Source organism: Thunnus thynnus, chromosome 17 (genome assembly GCF_963924715.1).
Source record: "Thunnus thynnus chromosome 17, fThuThy2.1, whole genome shotgun sequence".
NCBI lineage: Eukaryota > Metazoa > Chordata > Actinopteri > Scombriformes > Scombridae > Thunnus > Thunnus thynnus.
In genome coordinates, this window is record NC_089533.1 from 21,908,942 (window position 1) to 21,929,924 (window position 20,983).

General features: G+C 38.4%; 1 protein-coding gene across 1 annotated transcript; it reads left to right on the forward strand.

The window, feature by feature from the left end:
• The first annotated feature begins 1,100 nt into the window (after nt 1–1,100).
• On the forward strand, nt 1,101–20,007 carry zc3h7ba (zinc finger CCCH-type containing 7Ba). Its single transcript, XM_067571064.1, has 23 exons — nt 1,101–1,371; nt 1,632–1,699; nt 1,839–1,875; nt 2,857–3,054; nt 4,478–4,636; nt 5,916–5,996; nt 7,217–7,276; nt 7,547–7,601; nt 7,744–7,904; nt 9,010–9,607; nt 10,100–10,161; nt 10,252–10,345; nt 10,746–10,907; nt 12,206–12,420; nt 13,222–13,322; nt 13,416–13,597; nt 14,007–14,080; nt 14,300–14,463; nt 16,431–16,536; nt 16,768–16,876; nt 17,369–17,505; nt 17,596–17,765; nt 19,044–20,007. Exons 2-23 carry the CDS (start codon nt 1,641–1,643, stop codon nt 19,222–19,224), a joined length of 3,165 nt encoding a protein of 1,054 aa, XP_067427165.1. The 5' UTR covers nt 1,101–1,371; nt 1,632–1,640; the 3' UTR covers nt 19,225–20,007.
• The last annotated feature ends 976 nt before the right edge of the window (nt 20,008–20,983 follow it).

Sequence of the window (20,983 nt, forward strand, 5' to 3'; positions counted from 1 at the left end):
CATGACCATTTTCAGTTCTCCTATGGAGGAGCCCACATGCAAAACTGACCCCCAGATGACATGTCTCGCCCTGTCTCCAACAGTTTATGTTCTCTATCTTCCTTTTTACAAATATGATGCTGAACTTCCTTTAACCTTAGCTGATGAGTCTGCTGATGTTGCAGAATTGCAGTACAAAACTGGAACAATTCATCATAATTTGTGTAAAATAGTAACACATACACAGTGTAATGATCATTTTTATTACAAGAACCACCTCTTTGTCCTTGTCCGTTAACTTGGAATGACACCATAGTAGGAAAAATATGTTTTTTTATCCAGCCCTTCAACCCGGAACAGAAGGATCAGATCTCTCTAAGAGAAAGACATTATCACCATCCCATTTGTAATTCATTACTGGGGAAGGTTGGTCCCAAATATCAAGTGGAAAAAGGTTTGGACCTTATCTTCAAGATACTTGATCACAAACAAACCTCGAGATGTCTGTTTCAAACTTCTCCATCGATGCTATCCAGCGAATCACTGCAAAAAATAAGAAATGACATTGATAGTGGTTGCTCTTTCTGTGGACTTGACAGTGAAACAACCATACACATGTTTTGGAGCTGTCCTTATACTGTTATTTTTTTTGGAAAGAATTTGCTCAATATATTTGTTGTAACATTTCTGTCCAATTTTCATTCAGTATTATATTATGAATCTTTTTTTTTATCTCAGCAAAATTTCACATTCACAAAAGTGCATCTTATATCAAACAATTATTTATTTTTTTATCATTATTATATATATATTATTTTTATTTTTATTTTTTTATAAATGGAATGCAACAATATATGCAAACTATTCAGCACTCTATAAACCCCAAAGCCTTAAAAACTTTTCTTTCGCTATATAATTCATTTACCCCTTAACGCTTGGCATATATGTTTATTATTGTTCAGTTTTTCCAAAAAAATACCAAAAAGGTCGCCTTCAGTCCAAAATGGCGGAGGCGTAGCTCTGCTGCTGTTCGACCAATCAGCTGTCAGTTGTTATCGACGTAGTTCATCGGTGTTTGGTTTGTGTCCGGGAAGTGCTGCCTGACAGATTGTACTCAGGGTGAAAGCTCATAGACATCTTAAAGGGCCAGTGTTCGGATATGTAGCGGGCTTATGGATGTACTGGGGCTGCTGGGAATCGAAACTTAACCGGGGACTGGGAAGTAAGACGCGGAGCTCCAGCGGCTCTCCTCCTCGTCGCTGTTTATCAGCGACAGGACTAAACTACCTCTCTCTTAACTGCTGAACAGTTGTTCTGTCTGTTTCCGCTCGCACACAGAATGACACGCGTTTAAACTTTGCTTGGCTTCAATGAACTTCCTTTCTTTGTCAGGTAGGTGTGTTTAGAAGTTGGCCCAGTCGCGCCATGATAGCTAGAGAAGCATGTAGACTCGGGGACAAACATGCTGGATAAATAATTTAAAACCAGTGAGAACATGAGTGTCAACACGATGTGACGAGCCCGTGACAGTTTATTGCTTTCTGCTGTCGAAGCAAGTGGGCGTGCACGAGCTACATTTCACGTTCTTGTGCACCATCAACATCACAACAGTCAGCCTTTGCCACTCATTCACTTTGTTTATCTTTCCCCAGTGAACAGCCATGGATCCTGCCAGACAGAAACGCAAAGAGGAGATAAGCAAAGCTCTGACATTCATACAGTGAGATGATGTTTAGTTTTTCCTTATTTGAGGGCACACTGTCAGAAAGTGAAGGCTGCCCTGCCTCTGACTGTCTCATATCCTTGATAACTAAGCTGCTTTAATACTTTTCTCAACAACTTTACTTTTTGTGTTCCAGGTCTTCGTTGGCTTATCCAGAGCCTGAGGGCTACCAGGTACTAGCTTGTCTCTACCGTCTCTTCACTTTTTGTCTGTTGGTTTCAAGCACATTTTAATGAACTCAGTCATAAGTTGATACTGAAGTCACAGACCTCCCACGGCTCTCCCTGAAACTCTATTCTGGTCTCTTCTGGCCTACCATCTGTCTTTTCATTCTCAACTATATGTAAATCAAGGACTTTTTTTAACTCTCAGGACATTTCTACATTTGCACATTCTCTTATCTGAGTCGGTTTGATTTGTACTGCTACTGTCATGCATGCAGTGATAGCTTCTTTTAAAAAAATTATATCAATGCAGCAGTGAAAGAAACACACTGATGTTTTACTTAAATACCACAGTGTAGTTATTTTACACTGTTAAAACACACACATTCAAAATTATACTTGACTAAGTGTAAAAGCACACATTATGCAGAAGACCCCTTTTCAGTTTTGGAACCCTCAAGGTCCCAAAAAATTATATTTTTGTATCCTATGTGCACAAGATAATACATTTGTGTGCACAAGTTATTATCTTGTTCAACAAGATTAAAAAATGTTATATAGAACTTTGAAGGGCCACCTGTTAGTTTTGTTGCAGGACAAGTTACTTCATGTTAATCCCAGCATAGCTTTGCACAACTCCAGCCCGAGTCAGTGTAATCAGACACAATAGCTTTTATACGTTTATTGAATTTTTTGTATGCAAAATCAAAGTTACCATAGTTACTGTAGTTGTAATTGTAAATAAATGTAGTGGAGTAAAAAGTACAATATTTCTGAATTTCAGTGGACTGAAGGTATAAAGTAGCATAAACTGGAAATACTCAAGTAAAATACAAATACTTCAAAACTGTACATGTATACTACTTGAGTAAATGCTCTTAGTTACTCTCCACCGCTGATACATCAGTCATAATAGGGCTGCATCATCAATCAATCAAGGTTTTGGGACACACCAATATCTCTCTACATTCCTTCTTATCACCCTCCCAGGACTTCCTGACCCAGTTAGTGTGCAACCTACTCGATGAGGGCAACGCCTTCTTCAGAGACAGAGACTGGGAGCAGGCAGTAAGGGAGTTCAGTGAAGGCCTGAATGTCTCACACTACGCTGCAGCAGAGGACATCCAGATCCCCGGAGTTCTACTGGAGAGCCTTTATGTCAACCGGGCTGCCGCCTACCAGAGTATGGTGAGATACGTTTTCTGCTGTGCGTTTCTGAGACGGCGTGTCATTCAGCAAAACAATCAAACAGATTCTTTCTGTGTGCATTAGTGCAGCTCAGACAGATGCTTGTGAAGATGTAGGCAGGTGTTTGGGAAATGTATGCCGCTGTATGACACACCGAAACTTGAGCCGAGCATGAGTCAGCCAGCTGTGGAACCAGATGAACATGTAGTAATCCATAATAAATGCTGCTTGAAGGAATTTATCAGTTTGTGATACATTTATAATGAGAAATGTTATGAGCATATAATTTGTAATATATAATTTCGCAGTGTGAGATATACTGTAGAGCTAAAATCAGTATTTTGTGTTTTTCTCTACTGAGAATACAGGCCTGTTTTACTGCTGTTTGTACAACACTGATGTAAAAAAGCCTTTAACAGCAGAATGAAACAATAATAACTTGTTGTCTGAGTCAATAAATTTGAGTGAACGCAGGTTTCATTCCTTAAATTTGCAATGTTTTTTAGCCCCGCTGTTGTTGTTGTTGGGTTACTCTTTTACTGTGCCTTCAGTTTGGCAGGAATTGTATAATTAGATTTGTTCCAGTCTGAACTGGACAGGAAGTGCAATGAGCAGGTCTGTGGCTCATAATGCTGGAATATAATCGATCATCCAGCCAAGCCCACAGTCTACACACAGATACTTCCATAACTGCACTCAAGTGTAAAAAAAAACTCTAACAACACAACATTTTAGTGATTTCACTGCTGTAAAAATACTTAAAAATGTAAAATGTCTGGTTTTATCCATAAACTACCTCAGACTTAATAATTCCTAAAGCAGATATCAAATTCAATGCACCATTGGATTTGGAAAAACAGAACCTTTGACCTGCAACACTCAATGTTCTCTGATGTATTGTAAGCAAGAAAAAAATCAAAAAATAAAACCATTTACATGTCAGTTCAGGCAAAAGACCATTCAGAATTATTTGTAAATTCCTGAGTTCAGAAGTCAAATTTTATAATTTAAACTTATTAGATGATGTCAGTAATGTACCAGCAAGAAAAGGTATCAAGTGTGACTGACGGTGCTTTCTGCATATTGCTTCTTGCAGTTGTAAGGAACAGATCAAAGAGTTTGGACTCATTAATAAATGGACAATAAACTCAGCATATAACTTGCTAATTTTCATTATATCATCAAAAGAGGATTTTCTGTCTTCACCACACCTCACACCTAAACTGTGGAGCTGTTACCAGATAACAATACCAATCTGATTTACTACCCCTAAAAGAATTTGTCCAGCATGAAATCAGTTAGACGTGTTTATCAGCAGTACCCGGCCACAGAGCTTAAACCCGCATACCAAAAAAGCTCCTCAATAGCTGCACCAAGTTGAAAACTTTTCATGATGTCCTTGATTTTCTTGTGTTTTCCACAGGGGGAGTATGATCACGGCGTGAAGGACTGCGACAAAGCTTTGGAAGTGTGTAAGGACAGTCGCAGGGCTCTGTACAGGAAGGCACTTTGTTTGAAGGAGCTTGGGAATTACAAGGAGGCCTACAACTGCACCACGAACTATCTGCTCATTACTCGTCTGGTGAGAGTAGATGCTGATAGATCCAAGAAAATGCTGTCAAAATCCAAATGTAAATCTGCTATTGTCATTGTAATGGGAAATTGCTGATCACTCAATAAACACACAAAGAGAGCATTGTCAGGTTATGAAATAATGTAATTAAATAATACAATCAGAAGTATAATGCATCATAGTTCTGGAGACAAAGATACATACCACCTAGCTATCTTCTTTGTCTGAAAGGTTGGCACTGAACCAATCCCTTAAATACTACTCGTACAGAATTTAAGACGTCTGTTTACTAACCTTACAGGTCAGCAACCAACCCTCAGATAGAAACACAAGTCAAAAGTTCAACTAACCTAGGAACAGTCTTTCTTCACGGCCATATATGACAGTACATAAGTATGCACCAAGTAGCATCACAAAATAACATTACTACTATATTAAATTAAGGACAAACCACACTATCCTCTAAAAGCTTATCAGTTTTACACATAAACATCTACATAACTGTTGTTTATCTTATCACTGACTCAGGTAAGGGTACAGCAGAATAAACTTAACTGTTAAACACACAACTGCCTCATCTTACACAGCAAAGAACTAAGTTTAGAATAGACACAGCACAGAGGAATTTAAAACATGTGTGAAACACAAACTAACACTAAACTGAACTTAAACACTATCTGAAACATGTATCATATGTTCAAGAAATACATTAAATGATAACCTATTATTCAGTTTTCTTTTACATCATGCATAGCAACACTGCCTTATAGAGAAAGAGGATGTACAAAAGATTATGAGGGGAAATTTTCACTCGGTTTAAATGTCTCACTTTTTAAAGCCAACCATGAGCTTCATATTTGTGGCTTTGTTTCAGATATCCTGACAACTATTGGATGGATCACTATGAAATTTCATTCACACATAATGCCACGCATTAGACTTTGTCTTGTTTTCAAGGCTTTTAGTCGTATCTCATGGCCTTCATAGCAGATAGTTTGCTCAGTTACCATGAAAACATTCATCTCTATTACTTTTTTTTGACAAAATCAAAAAGATGATTATCTCTCATCTTGGTTTGGAGAAATACTAAAATTTGTGCAGTTTTACAGTGTCTTTTTTAGCATTGGTTGCATGAACAGTAAATGGATTTTTCAAAGCAAGATAAATGGAAAAAATGAGAAATACAACTTTTGTGCATCAGTTTCATGCACCACATGGTAAATTTCAGACTCCTAGCTTGTGCAAATGGATCATTTGTCTTTTTTTTGTTGTGTTTAACTCTTCACAGGACAAACAGGTGAATGAGCTCGCACAGGAGCTGGCCGTCCATCTGGGACTAAAAAATCGAAAGCCCTACGTCAGTGCAAAGGTTAGTAAAATGATAATTGTTTATATTTTTTTTTACTGAGGAATACGAGTGAATAATGTTAAAGCATCAGTCTTCACCTCTGACTAGGGTGGACATGGAGAAAATCTTATATGACAGTGTACAGTATATATCGTAAAGACAAATCTCTGATTGTTGACAAATTTCTGTAGTCTCACAGTGTATATTGTAAGGTGAGAGTTGCAGGAGTCTGTGTCTGCATTCTGCCCAAGAGAGGTCAAAAGAGCAGAGTGTCAGAGCAGTGCTGAGAATAAGGAGGTGTTATTCTTGCGGAAACCCCACTTCAGATTGTAAAGTTGGGATTTAACACACTGTCTGTGAGGGATGGTTTCTGTCTCTGTTTACTACAGCCAATGTTTGGATCTATTATCTGGTGAATGGTCTCTGACCTTCTTAATGAGGAACGGCTCCACACTATAATATGTTTAATGATCTATAATGTTCATTTGCAGATCTAATGATAAGCCATTCTGACCTGTTTTCAACAATTAGTAATTAGAACCGCTGCTAATGATGGGTTTGGGGCTTTTTCAGGGGACATTATACTTCTGTCTCAATGAGCTGAACAAAAAGAAGATCTGTGTTTAAAATAGGTCTTTGTCTGAACAGCCACTATTGTAAAGATGGCCTTTTAACCTTCTTTCCACATTAGCTTCTTATGATAGCATCCTTACATATATCTTTGAATATTATAATGTATGCATGTGCCACGTAACAGACTTCTAGGAGGAGAAGAGACCTCTTAAAAACATTTTACTGATCATAATAATTTATTGTGTTATTATTATTATTATTATTATTATTATTATTATTATTATTTTATCCAGTGATTAGAGACACTGGAAGATGGTACTCATTCTTGCTCACCCACTAGTGCGCTATAACCTTTGTGTAAATCCTTGACAAACCTGACAGCCGAGCTGATAGGCAGGAGGTGATGTAGTAGTCTTAGCAACTCAAGCTGCACGGCAGTACTTGTGAACGGTTAAATAGCACCAAACCAATAGGAACAGTATTTCATTGGACCGTAGCCTAGGCCCCTAAGCAGTGCCCAGATTGACACATTAGATTTTGGATTCCATCAGAACCAGCTAACAATATATATCACCATATTGCCCAACTCTAACCCAGACGTAATGCAGATTCGTCCTTATCTGCTTTTTTTTTCTATCATGTCCATTTTAATAACTTGTCTTTTTCAGGAAGGTGGACTTACTACGAGAGTGTCTGCGAATGGAAACATGACTGCTGAAAGCATCCAGGCAAGTTCTACTTTGTTTCTATCATTCACCACCATACACTCAAATAATAAAAAAATTAGATTTCCTACAAAGTTCCAAATCACAACGCACACCAACAAACAGATTTTAAACCTTTCAGCTGACTGTGATTTAGTATCACAGAATGCCTGTTTTCCTGTTTTGTTGATGTGTTTTTGCCTTCACTCATCTTCTCAGATATTCTCTGATTCTCGTCAGACATTCATTTTATCAGTGCTTGATAGTATTTCAAATCCTTTCTCTCATCTACAGGTGCCCGGTGCGAATTTAGGAAATGGTGTAAATCCTCTAAGTGGCATAGCACCAGGTGTGAATTCTTCATCAGAATTGATTTGCATTAACAATACAGGCATCATGTGTCTCCACGTCTGTTTTCATGATTAAGTTCTTGAAAACAAAATCAAGATCTACATAAATGAGTTGTTTTCTTCCCTCCTGCTTCTCCTCAGTCAGCTTTCCCGGCATGCCTCATTCCTCCCGTCCCTCCACAACTCCCAACTGCCGCCAGCCTGCTGTCGCCATAGTACCTGACAAGCTGGACACTTTGGAGGACTCTGAGCTGATGGGAGATGACTTGGACAGCCTGCTCGATGAGCAGGTGCCAGCTGAGGTAAAGTCAGTGTTTGTGCTGTGTTTGTCCTTGCAGACCAGTAAAGTAACTTTTTTCACTGATAATGGATGAAGGTTGCCTTGGTTGCAGACGATGACTAAACTTGAAGGTCAGAAAAAGCATAAAATATTACATAAATTATGTCCAAGTCTTGAAATGTTTGGGAATTTCACATATTGCACACTTTTCTGTTCATTTCAGAGCATTAAATCAATGTCAAGACTTAAATTTTGCTTTGGATTAAGTTATTATTTTGTGGTGATGCAGTGAAAACGTGGACTTCTCTAAATGGGAAGCTCCAATATGTGATATTTTGAGACATGGCTGCTTTGCCAAACAGCTATTGATTGAAAATCAAATGCAGAAGACAAAAACAGTATTGGCAAACATAGAAGTCATGAAACTGCTCATGTGCATTTGTTTGCATTTTCAATTTAACTTGAGAAATCAAGTTCAGCTTTAATCTTACACAGTCTTCAGACCAGTGAGGCCAATGTTTAACTGAGTAGATTCTGTTATGTTATGCCAAAACTAATCTGGGATTAGTTTGTTTATATTTTCCTCTCATTTATTTTTAAGTGACTCCAATGTTGACAAGTTGCGTGTGTTAATCAACTCATAGATGATACTTATGGTCTGTTTTGCATCTGCACTACATTTAAGGATGTAGTCTAGAGGGGAAGGGGGTGGACACAAGGGAGAGAGTAGGAGTTACTGGTCAAAGGCTCTGAGCTGTAAATAATAGAAATGCCTTATAAGAATATATATATATATATTGTACCAGCCGCTCAAAAGAAGCAAAGTTTATGTCAATATGGAGGTTGTACAATGAGGTGATTTCCACATTATGACCACATACCAAAAGCTTCATTCATAGTTACTGTCAAGAGATAAATCATGAGTATATATTTTTTTAATGTAGATGTAGATTCTCATTTCACTTGTTTGTTTTAGTGAATAAAAAAAAAACAGAATCATGTTGATATTGTCAGCCAACATCTGTCAAAACCTTAAAATCAAATCATAAAATTCAGTCATTGTGACACTTTGTTGCAGCTTTTTCATTCACCTTCACTCAAGTTTCTTTCTCCGTGTCCACATCCAGGCAGCATTCTCACTCCCAGGCAGGACATCCACTTGCACACACGCCGTCCCTTCAGTCCTGCCCGCCCCAACACCCCAGCTACCCCCGGCCTTCTTCAACTCAGCCGTCAGCCAGCTTAACTCCCTGGACTCCCTCACAAGTGGTGGGCGCAGCGCACTTGATGCCCTGGATGACCTTTCGCCCTTGCAGGGTCTGGATGCCTTAGACAGCTTCTCTCCTGTAGTCGCAGGCGCTCCAAACCTTAGTCTGACCTCTGCAGCACTGGATGCTTTGGATGGCCTTGATTCTCTGGATGACTTCTTGGATACGGTGCCAAGCGCTGATATTGTGGAGGAAGTTAATGAGTCCAAAACAGAACTGGACACAAAGGAAAAGTCCCTCGATGATTTGCTAGATGAGCTAGATCCCCTGGAGGCAGTCTCTGATCCAAGTGGTCAGAGCGGTTATGTCCCAAAAATTGGTGTGAAAACTGTGGACCAGCTCGACTCCCTTGATGCCCTGGACTCATTTCCCTCCATGGAAGGAGGTGGGGCAGCTTTGCCAGCAGTCTCCATTGGGGGAATGGGCTTAGACTCCCTTTCCGATTTCAGCTCCACCGGTGATTATAATTTATTGGTGACTCATTATATATATAGAACTACAGCAGTGGTTCCCTACCTTTTTACCTTGTGGTCCCTTAAAATGAAGCAATGTATATTTGTGACGCCTCTTGAGTTGTGACTGGAGAGTGATGGTTTTTCTTCTTGGATTGTTTCATTTGAAGGATTTTTAGAACTATGAAGAACTGAAAGAATGCAATATTTTACATTCAAAAAAAACCCAAAAAATTGTAAAATGCAAAAAAATAAACACATCGAGTGACCCCTTAGATTTCTTTTTGTTTTTCTTGGGAACCACATACCTTTCATGCAGTGTATGTTTCATGTCAACTTTTAAGGAAGGAAACACATTGAGCATTTCATGACCCATCTACAAATCTGTTGTCTCCCCTACTTAAAAGACCGTATTCATGCACGTTTTAGTCCATTTAATACAAATAGCATACACATTATATATAACTTGTAATTTATTTTCTTTCATTGCTCCTCAGGTATCGCAGGCTCTCACAGTGCTGTGGCTCCAGCAATACGTTCTCCAAAGAACACTTACAAAGTAAGACTTATTCTCTGACTTGTGTTACCAGCTGTTTTTGTCTGTTTTGTTTGGATTAACTGAAATCTTACTCTTAACATGACAATGAAGGAGAGGAGTAACCAAGCTTCAGTTGCAGTCTCCAACCCTCTGTCCAACACCCACGAATTCATGCAGGCCTGCTCTGTCTGTTTCCCTCGGGAAGGTATGTTAGCAGTCCAGCCCTGTTTCAAACATTCAGCAAGGTGCAGCTACAGTAACTGTAGTGTAGTAAGAAATCATACTGATGATTTACTATCCAGGTGGGTTAATACCATTTAATCTTCCCTGTTTTGAGCATATCCTAAAAGCAACTTGTAGTTTAATTTGCATCATGAAGATAAGCAAAAATTGCGACACCCTTTAAAGGTCAAAGGTCGATCAAAATGCAAAGATTAATCTGGATATCAGTGAAGAAAGCAGAAACAAATCTTAAATCGTGCAAATGTTTATTTGCATATTTTCACAAATGTACATCTTCAGAAACAGAATCATCCAACTTTTTACCAACTGAATATCTTCCAATTTGAAAAAATATTCTCCTCCTCCCCACTTTTTGTGTTCAGGTCAAGGGATATATACTTTTGTTCACAAGCCAGATCTGATCCACAGCTGTAAGCAAGACATTCTGTTATGCAGACGAAAGGCAGGTTTTTCTTCAGAGTGGACCAGAGTGCGACCGCTTCCTACCTGGACGTCCTTCACTGGACCATTTGTACTTTGCAGAGGTAAGGATCTCAAAATCATAGTTGATTACTATCAAAATCTTTTCTGGTGAAATGTTCATTGCTCATTATCGTAGTTTTACCAACTAACATGTATCATGACAACATAGCTAATTCGTTTTGTTGAATCACAGTGTTCAGACTCTTTGTTTTATTGATTACTGTCGAGCATGCGAAGGGTTGGGGTCACAGATCTGAAAAGTAAGACTGAACTTAGTAATTTCAACAGTGGTGGTCACAATTTCCTTTCTTCAAAGACAGCCAGACAGAAATGTACATGGATGTTATATAGTGTTTGACATGCTAATTTATTTGAACATACCTTTGGAATGTAAGCAGAGGAGTCAATGCCTCAGGTTATCACGCTGGAGGTTAAGGTCACACATTTCTCGTACATTTTATGGCCTGACTAGACTGTTGGTCTGACGTTGATGGGGAAACTGTAGTTAATCATTTACTGACAGGCTCCAAAAGGGAGAACTACCTCCACAGCAGCTTCACCTAATGCTGGGTATTGTTTCAAATTTTACAATACAGCTGCTAGTAAAATACCTAGTTACGAAAACGATACTTTTAAGGATACCTTAGTTTGAGGAGCATAAACATGTTATACTATTCTGTTGGTCCACCAATTTAGTCCAAATACCATATTATTAGATGGATTGCTGTGAAATTAGATACAGATATCTATGGTCAGACTTCTTATGTAAAAAGTTATCAGTTTGTCCAGTACTTTGGTTTATGACCAAATGCCTGCAAAACATATGGCACTGTTCTTGACACGCGTACTTGCCCTGATGAAGGCCCCAATGGCTGCATAGGCATGTTTTTAACTATGACTAAGTAGCCATGAAATATTAAAGGCTTTTTAAATGTACCCTCTTGAGTGCCTCAGACCTTTTCAATTACTCTAAACTAGTAGGATCCCCAAACTGAAGAGTACCAGAGGGATACCTTTCTACGCCCAAGCAGCACTCCATACATCTGTTTTTTAACTGACATATGACTCTGCCTGTTTAAATTTCATAATTGTAGTTGTGTCCATGAAGGCTTTTAGGGTTTAAAGGCATCCAGCATTCTTGTGAGGACTTGGTAGTTTTGGGGAAGTTATATATTTATATTTTTCCCTTTGCTAGCAAGGTAACTGTCTTCCACTGTGATTGGTCAGACACAGCCAAGTGTGAGGCAACTGTTGACAGATGAATTCATGCCAGTCTCTTAACTACTGAAGTTCAATGGCAGTTAAAAAGGGAACTTGCAATAAAAATGTGAGTTTTTAAAGTATTTTCTTACATGTCCAGAGCTGCTGAAGTCTGGGGATTTGGGCCTCTGTAAGTATGGAGAGAAATGCAACTTTGCCTTCAACCAGTTCGAGATTGACGTTTGGGCAGAAGAGAGAAAGGGGACACTGGACAGAAAGCTGCTGTTTGAACCGGCAGAAGTCAAACTGGACCCAGTAAACAGTATCATACGCCTTATACAGGAACATAAGGGCATGTTCATGTTCCTCTGTCAGGTTAGTACTGACACTAGCACTTACTAGCACTAGCACATAGTTTATATAATTATCATTTTCAAACATTTTAGGTACTCTGGTCTCTTGAAATGAAGTTGTATAAAAATTACATATTACCTAAAAATTATAAGGAAATACTTACAGAAATATACAACTTTATACAGCAATAATACAACCATGTCTGGAGTTACTGCTCAGTAATATTGTAAAACAGTAAGGGAACTACACAGATACTTGGTACCTGTTTTACCTTTTTTTAAGCAGGTAAATCCTATTGAGGTCTCATTTTTTTGTGGATTATAAGTGACTTAATAATCAATCAATAAATACATACATATATACATACATACATAAATGCTGGTATAAATACATAAATAAATGTTCCAAATAATAAATAAAAGAATTTAATTAATAAAAGCTGTGATCTAATGAGGAATAAACAATATAATTTCTTTTCTATATTCCTGAAAATTTATACATTTTATTTATGTATTTCTACATTCCACTGTTATTACATCCATGTATCTTTTTTTATTTATTTATGTATTTCTCTATTTCTATTTTTATTTACTTCTGTGTATCTGTTTCAGTTTTTTTCTGTAAATCCACAATTCTATTTTTTATGTATTAGTCAACCTAGAATAGGTGTACATCTATACTACGTTGAATTTATCTATTAATATTCATTTGATTAGACACTGATCCTCTTAATCTCCAAATGTGTCTGTTTCTTTACTGTTGTTGGTCCTTTTTTTTCTTTTGGTTTCACCTTCTTTTATTTCTATGTTTCTGTCTCTGTAGAAATGCTATGACAGTAAACCTAGGATCATCAGCAAGCGCTGCAGAGACAATCACACAGTCTGCTCTAACTTGGATACCCGCCACACCTTTGATGCCAATAAGTGAGCGTGTTAACGGCATACATGTCACTTTGTGTCCTCACCCACTTATGCTAAGTCTTTAAACACACTTTGATTCCCCTGCATGCTCGACAGGTGTTTGGCATTTGTAGTGAGGACCACCAGTGTGAACTACAGAAAGATCCGCCCACTGAGCATCCAGTGCCAATTGGATTTGTGCCGCCAAAGCATCCGGTACGGCTGCCAGAGAGAGGACAGCTGCTACTATGCCCACTCCGTCATCGAGCTCAAAACCTGGAGGGTGCAGCAAGACACAGGTGCAGACACGTGCAGTAGAAAGAGTTATTTGTTCTCTTGAGTGAAGTGAAACACTGACGTAATGCTAATTTTATGTGGTGGTGAGATGGCAAAATGTGCAGTGCTTATGAAAACAAACACATTTGATTCACATGTGATTTTTTTTAAGCTGCACTAATCAAATTGCCAAAAAATACATTTTAATACTGCTTGGCTTGAAGATTTTTTTTTCTTTTTTGTTGATCAGAATTAAAAGTCATTATTTAATCCACTGAGACTCAGGGTTGTAAAAATAAACATTTTTAGAGGTGATGTTATAGGGGAGTATACCCATCAATACTTCATAAGATGGCAATACCTTGTAGTGTTTTTGTCAAAATGAGAGGGGACACATGTGTGTTTGTGTTTGTGTATGTGTTTTATTTACAGGTATCAGTCCTGATGAGATTGTAAAAGTATCCACAAAATATCATGACAACTCAAGCAAAGGGAAAGTGAATAGAGTAAGAAACAATTTTGGCATTCTTGCAATTATATGTAGCAATCAGAGTATTGTGTAATTTCATAGAAATATGTGTAATTATTGGCTAACCTAAACCTAGTTAAATTTAAGTAAACCTAGTTTTGAGATTTTTATATTGTTGATTTTGTCATATGAAATGTGAAAGAATGTTGTTGAATGTTTATTACTCTTATCTTTACTATCGTTTAATTGGAAACAGTTGTCTGCTGGTGGAAATAGTGGGAACAAACCAAGAGGAGGAGGAGGAGTCGGGAAGAGTCTTAACATGAAGATGAAGTTTGCCTGTGTTCAGTGCTGGCGGGACGGTCTGATCAGTGAGCCAGACAAAACCCTCAAGTACTGCAACGCCAAGGCCAGGCACACGTGAGTAAAAAGAATATATTTGCATAGTTCCTCACAAGTTGGGAAAATAATGGAAAATGTCTCTAATAATTTCAGTTCAACTACAGAAATGTTCTATAAACAACCATATTACAGATAGATCCTATAAAATATCAGCTAAAGACTCCCAAGTGTTGCTTGCTTCAAATAAAAAGGTTAAAGGTTACATAGAAAACTGATTAAATCACAGTAAGTCATATTCATTTTTCCATCCATCCATTTTCCGTCTCTTATCCTGGCCTGGGTCGCCGTGGCAGCAGAGTAAGCAAAGTAGCCCAAATGACATTCACACTAGCCAGGCCCTCCAGCCCTTCTTTGAGAATCCCGAGGCATTCCCAGGCCACATGTGATTTACGATCTCTCCAGTGTGTTCTGGGTCTGTCCTGGGGTCTCCTCCCAGTCCTCCCAGTCCTCCCAGTCGGAAGTGTCCAGGATTCCTCCAGAGGGAGGTGTCCAGGAGTTATCCTAGTCAAACGCCTCAATATTCCTTTCCAAATGCCTGACATCCTGTATTTATCTCTAAATAAAGGTGAGGCCAGACACCCTGCCAACCAAAATCTAATTTCAGCCACTTGTATCTGCAATCTCATTGTTTCAGTCATTACCCGCCTTACCCAGACAGTGACTCACTCAGTGGCTTTTATTATGTCAGATTACATCAATGAATCATGAGGAAATTCTTCAAATAACAAATTGCTGGTACAAATAATGAATGTGTACATCATCAATTAATGAATATTCACAGCAAATACATGTAAAACCCAACCTTCAAATAATAAATATCCATATCTGATAACGAAAAGCTCAATTAACAAATACACATTGCAATTAATAAAAAGCCAAACATCATAAACAGATGAGTCAAGCAACAAAGAATCAAATAATGAATACAGAGGTAGAATAATCAGTTTAGTCAGTCATTAAATAAGAAAAACAGGGTCCAAAAAGCCTCCACATAAATCAATTACAGCTCCAGATCCTTTCTTCCTTTAAGGTCTATGTCTAGCTTTCACCACTAGATGTCACAGTTTCATTATTTCAGAATTTAATTAGTGTGGAGGTTCTTTTTTGGACTGTTGCTTGAGTTTTTAATCATTAGATGTTAGGATTCATTGCTGTTATCTGACAAAAAAAAGCTTCCGTAGTTTTCAGCAAAAAAAACTCCACAAATATCCACTGTACACTACCTGCTCAGCACCAAATGACAAACGGACACCATTCGGACTAGCTGATGAACATAGTGGAATATTTAGCAACTAAAGAGACACATATTTCCCACAGGAGTTGATAGAGAACAAAAACAGAGCTAAATGAGAGTGAATATTAGACTCCCTCCTTCACGTGGACAGAAACATGACACCAAATGAATGATAATGTTGCTCAGTAATGGCTGGATTTCAAAATCATCAAACTAACAATTTTGCCATATCAATTTTGTTTTCACAACTTGTTTCCGCTGCCTTTAGGTGGCCAAAAAAATCAGTTAATGCCGGTTTAAGTCACTTTGTCACTGTCTGGCATTATTGATATCATTATAACAGTTGTTAACAGTTATCAGTTGGTCTTCCTTAAATTCATATCTGTGGGCAACACATTACTCTCACAAGCAAAAACAGAAGCACTTATCTGTATTTCAGTAAGGCATTTCTCATAGATTAAAAAACAAACATTCACCAGCAGAACAAACAACTATCCCTGAGCTTGCAAGATCACATTATCACTGCAATTATATAAGTAGAGAAGGTCCTTTATATAGCCTTGAACCTGCTCAGTCGTATACAGTGTCTTTTAAATAAGAAAAAGCAGCCGTTCACGCCCCCCACCCCACTCCCCACCCATGATTGGAGACATGTGTTAATACGATGTAACAGCTCTAACGGATGTTTGGTTGCTCACTAATCATCGGTGCACTCAGTGTTTCTTTCCTCTTCTTGTGTCATCATCTTCAGGTGGACTAAAGAGAGACGGACACTGCTGGTGAAGTCCTTGGAGAGAAGTAAATGGGTTCAGGTCCGACCGCTGCCACATGCCAAAAACTTCCCAGTGCAGTATGATGTAGGTTTGCTTCTTCAGCTCTTATGCTCTTTAATAAAACCAGAACTTTAAACCAAGGACAGACTTTCCCACAGAGATGAAGTATTTTTCCCAATATTTTTGCATTTCTCTTTAACCGTATCTGATGCTTTAAAATTGAAATCTGCTGCTGTTGCTGATTATTGTGACTCTTGCAAGTTTGTACTTGCAGGTGTGATCTGTGTTTAACAGCATTAAGTTTTCTCCTGACAGATATGCATCCAGATTTTAGAGAAAAGGAAATGTAACTACGCAGGGAACTGCACCTTTGCCCACAGCCAAGAGGAGAAGGAGATGTGGATGTATATGAAGAATAATGACTGTGAGTTATTAAAAAAGTGCTTTTAAATCACTTCAACTGCAGGAAAACCTACCTACCATAACAAAGCTGTGCTTGAAAAGCTACTAATGTATCTGGCCTGTCTGGTCCCTTTTTTCATGTATTTCAAGTATTCGGTCATGAACTAAACCAACCAAAGTATTTGACAAAGTGAGATTTGGCCTGTTGATGGTGCTGGATGAATATTTATTCCCTGTTGAATATAACATTTGGTTTCTTTTTGACTTATGACCTAAAAGTGGTTCATTATTACACTATTTTTAACTTCACTAAAACAGAACATCATCTAGTGGAGTATGTTGTGATTATACATTGTCACCTGCTATTTCTCTCTCTTCACATCATTTTTGGTTTTGAAATTTTGCTAAAATGAACAGAAACCTAGAGGGAAATATGTAAATGCATAATCTTATTTGAAGAGCACAGCGCCTGATGGTTTGGTTGGTGATAACAGATTTTTATCTGTGCCTGTAGTGCGGGATATACAACAGATGTATGACATGTGGCTGACATTAACCACCCAAAACCGACAAGCTGATGGAGCCATGCTCAGCCAGTCCGTCCCAGAAGAGAAATACATCGTCATGCCAACTGACTATGCTGAACCAATGGTAGTGTAGTAGTTTAATTTAAAAAAATGTGTTTCCTGACTGCATCTGTAAGCAAGAAGATGACCATGATACTTCCTGTTTGTATCTTAGAGTGGCTTCCACTGCCGTCTGTGTGGTAAACACAGTAACAGCGAGCGGCAGTGGCAGCAGCACATCTCCACTGAGAAGCACAAGGACCGTGTATTCAGCTGTGAGGGAGAAGACGAGGCTCTGACGTGGAGCTACCGCTTCCCTGGCACATGCTTCGAACTCTGCTCCAAGTAAGAGCTCTTCCAACACCAGTTTCCCTCTATAAATTCACTCAGCGTAAAAAATAACTAACCAATGAATTCAGCTCGTTGGGAATCCAGTGGCTATGGGTGTGTTGTTACTTTGAATGGCAGGACCAGCTGTGGAAATATCGTCCATAAAACTTAACAAGATATATTCTCAACAGCTGTTGCCAGTGTTTCTAACTACTCTTAATAATGGACTTGTCATCTGGATTTAGCTGCTTCACAATAGGAAGAGCAATGCATGCAGTGCTGTATTTTAGGCAGTAATGAGGATACTTTCAAAAATAATGCCATGAACAGTTTTATTTATGAATTTACTCCACAGCTCAGTAAACAGAAAAAATCTAAATGAAATCAATATCTGGTGTGAGCAGGTTTGCCTTTAAAACAGCAGCAGTTCTCCTCGCTTCACCTGCACACAGTTTTTCAATGCTTTGGTCGCTCCTGCATCTTGGAGAAGTTGCCGCAGTTCCTCTGTGGATTTATGCATCTCAGCTGCTTCTGTCTCTTCATGTAATCACAGACTGACTCTTGTTGAATGATGAGATCAGGGCTCTGTGGGGGTCAGACCATCTGTTGGAGGACTCCTTGTTCTTCTTGTTGATAAAGATAGTTCTTAATGACTGGCTGTATGTTTGGGGTTGTTGTCATGCTGCAGAATAAATCTGGGACCAATCAGATGCCTCCCTGATGGTGTTGCATCATGGATACGAATCTAAACATCTAAAGAGCTTAAAACTTTCACACATATATTGTAGCTACTAAGTGTAGCTGCTCACAAAAACATACAAAATAATATTATATTTGAACCGTGTACCTAAGTTAATCAAACAATAAAGCATAATCTGTACTTGAACCCCACCTCCTCAACAAAAGGAGTCTGAACTGAGTCTAAATGAAACACGTGTAACAGTTCAGGGAATTAATACTGGAAGTAGAATGGGGGGAAATACAAGTCAGATTGGCTCAGGTTGTAATGTGTTGGAGGCTCAGATGAATGTTGGATTGTGAGTGTCCGTGAGGGGAAAAAATGAGAAAGCCATGACAAACGTTTGAAAAGCTTTCTTGGCCTTTTTGCATTGTATAAATTTTATATCTACTGCTTTGCTTAATACTGAATTTTCACACTAAAAATATTGGATTTCTATCTTAAAGCTGCTGTAATCCATAATTAGGTTTTTGATTGGGAATTAACAACAGTGTCAAAACAGAGTGTGAACGAAACTGAGAAAAAGCCACATTTTGTATGTCAATGATTAACAGGTTGGATGGTGCCTGTCCTGACGGTGTGAGCTGTGACTACGCCCACAGTCCTGAGGAGCTGCAGGAGTGGACCGAGAGACGAGACTTCCTGCGACAGAAACTGGCCAAAGCCCGGGAAGACATGCTCATCATGCCTGATGAGTTTGACTTTGGGAAGTACAACTTTCTACTTCAAGACTAAGAAGATTTTTTTTTTTTCTTTTGAAAAATGAACTTTGTGAGCCATTTTTGTGACTGTCAAACTATCATTTTAGTGTATTAAGAGTTTTCACAACTAAAACCAAAATCAACAAATGACGTGAGCAAACAGCACTCCGTACAATTTGCCAAAAGATCATTTGAAATATGAAGCACTTGTATTTCCTTTCCAAAACATACCATGTACTCTTGACTTGAAATTGGTAAATATTTTAAATTTCTTCTAATTATAGTGTATGGACGTTTTTCAGAACTTTTGCTCATGTCTGTTCAGCTAAAACATCAATATCGGTAAATAAAAAACACTCAATGCTGTGAAACTAAGGCTCATGTTGACGCCACTCTGAAAAACACAGCAGTCACACACACTGTTCATCACAGATTATTCATAATGGGTTCATATCATATTTACATGTATTTCATATATATAACCTTACATGCAGCCATTATGTGCTCTCATCCATGTGATGTCTGTACAAAATGTTGTGAAATTGTTTTGTTCGTTTCTGTTCTGTTTGTGTCCTTGTAAGCAGGGAGTATTATCAAGTGCTTTCATTGCAAAGGCCACTTAACTACTGTAAACATGGGGCATCTCATTTTAATCATATACTGATAAGTGGAATATTTCCAGATGTTTGCTTTAATATCAGAGAGGATTTTCAAAGCCTTAACTATCCATTAAATACTCCCCACAACCTGATTTCTCAAGTTTCTCACCATTCAGAACAAATAAAAACGATCATGTTCTGATCAGATTTGTACTCTTGTAGAGACATAATGTGTTTTGATTCAATTTTCAGTATTTTTATTTAGGACATACTGTACAATCAAAAAAAAACCACTAGAGGTGGCATAAAAGATGAACAAGACGAGCACAGAAAGATCTTTTACAGTGGTGTGTCAATGAAAAGTACAGATGGTGACAAATGAAAGGAAAAACCAACATAAAGTGTCTTAGTAAGGTATTGGGCCACCATGTGCTGCCAGAACAGCCTCAATACTCCTTGGCATCGATTCTACAAGTCTCTGGAGCTCTTCTGGAGGGATGAACACCATTCGTCAAAGAGATATTCCCTCATTTGGTGTTTTGATGATGGTGGTTGAGAGCGCTGTCTAACATGTCAGTCCAAAATCTCCCATAGGTGTTCAATTGGGTTGAGATCTGGTGACTGTGAAGGCCATAGCATATGATTCACATCATTTTCATACTCATCAAACCTTTCAGTGACCCCTTGTGCCCTGTGTATTGGGCCATTGTCATCCTGGAAGAGACCACTCCTATCAGGATAGAAATGTTTCATCATAGGATAAAGGTGTTCAACTCTGTATTGATTTTTAGTGACCCTTCCAACTAAGGGGACAAGTGGACCCAAACCATGCCATCAAAATGCCCCCCACAGCATAACAGAGCCACCAGATCCCCTCACTGTAGGGGGTCAAACATTCAGACCTGTACCAGTTTTTCATGAATTTGTCACTCATCTGTATACCTCTGTGTGTGTTACATGCCAGAAATGTTTATGTGGAAGTGTCACTGCTAAGGAATTGTGTGGGAAGAAGAAGGTACCCCTACAGCAACAAGCCTGCCAAGTCCTTTATGCTAGATGCAGACACACTGCACCTTTAATACCTGAAGTACAATTAGCTAAAATGTAGGTCTATGTACGACATTTTACTCATAACACTTTGAATGCAGTACTTTTACATGTTTTACCTCTTCCAGCACTGTAAGTGATGACAAT

Excerpts from the sequence above, each read along its gene's own strand:
- zc3h7ba (XM_067571064.1), top strand. The coding sequence starts at position 1,641 with ATGGATCCTGCCAGACAGAAACGCAAAGAGGAGATAAGCAAAGCTCTG. Across the intron at positions 3,055-4,477 it reads CTGCCGCCTACCAGAGTATG|GGGGAGTATGATCACGGCGT; the intron begins GTGAGATACGTT and ends TGTTTTCCACAG. Across the intron at positions 13,598-14,006 it reads GAGGGTGCAGCAAGACACAG|GTATCAGTCCTGATGAGATT; the intron begins GTGCAGACACGT and ends TTTTATTTACAG.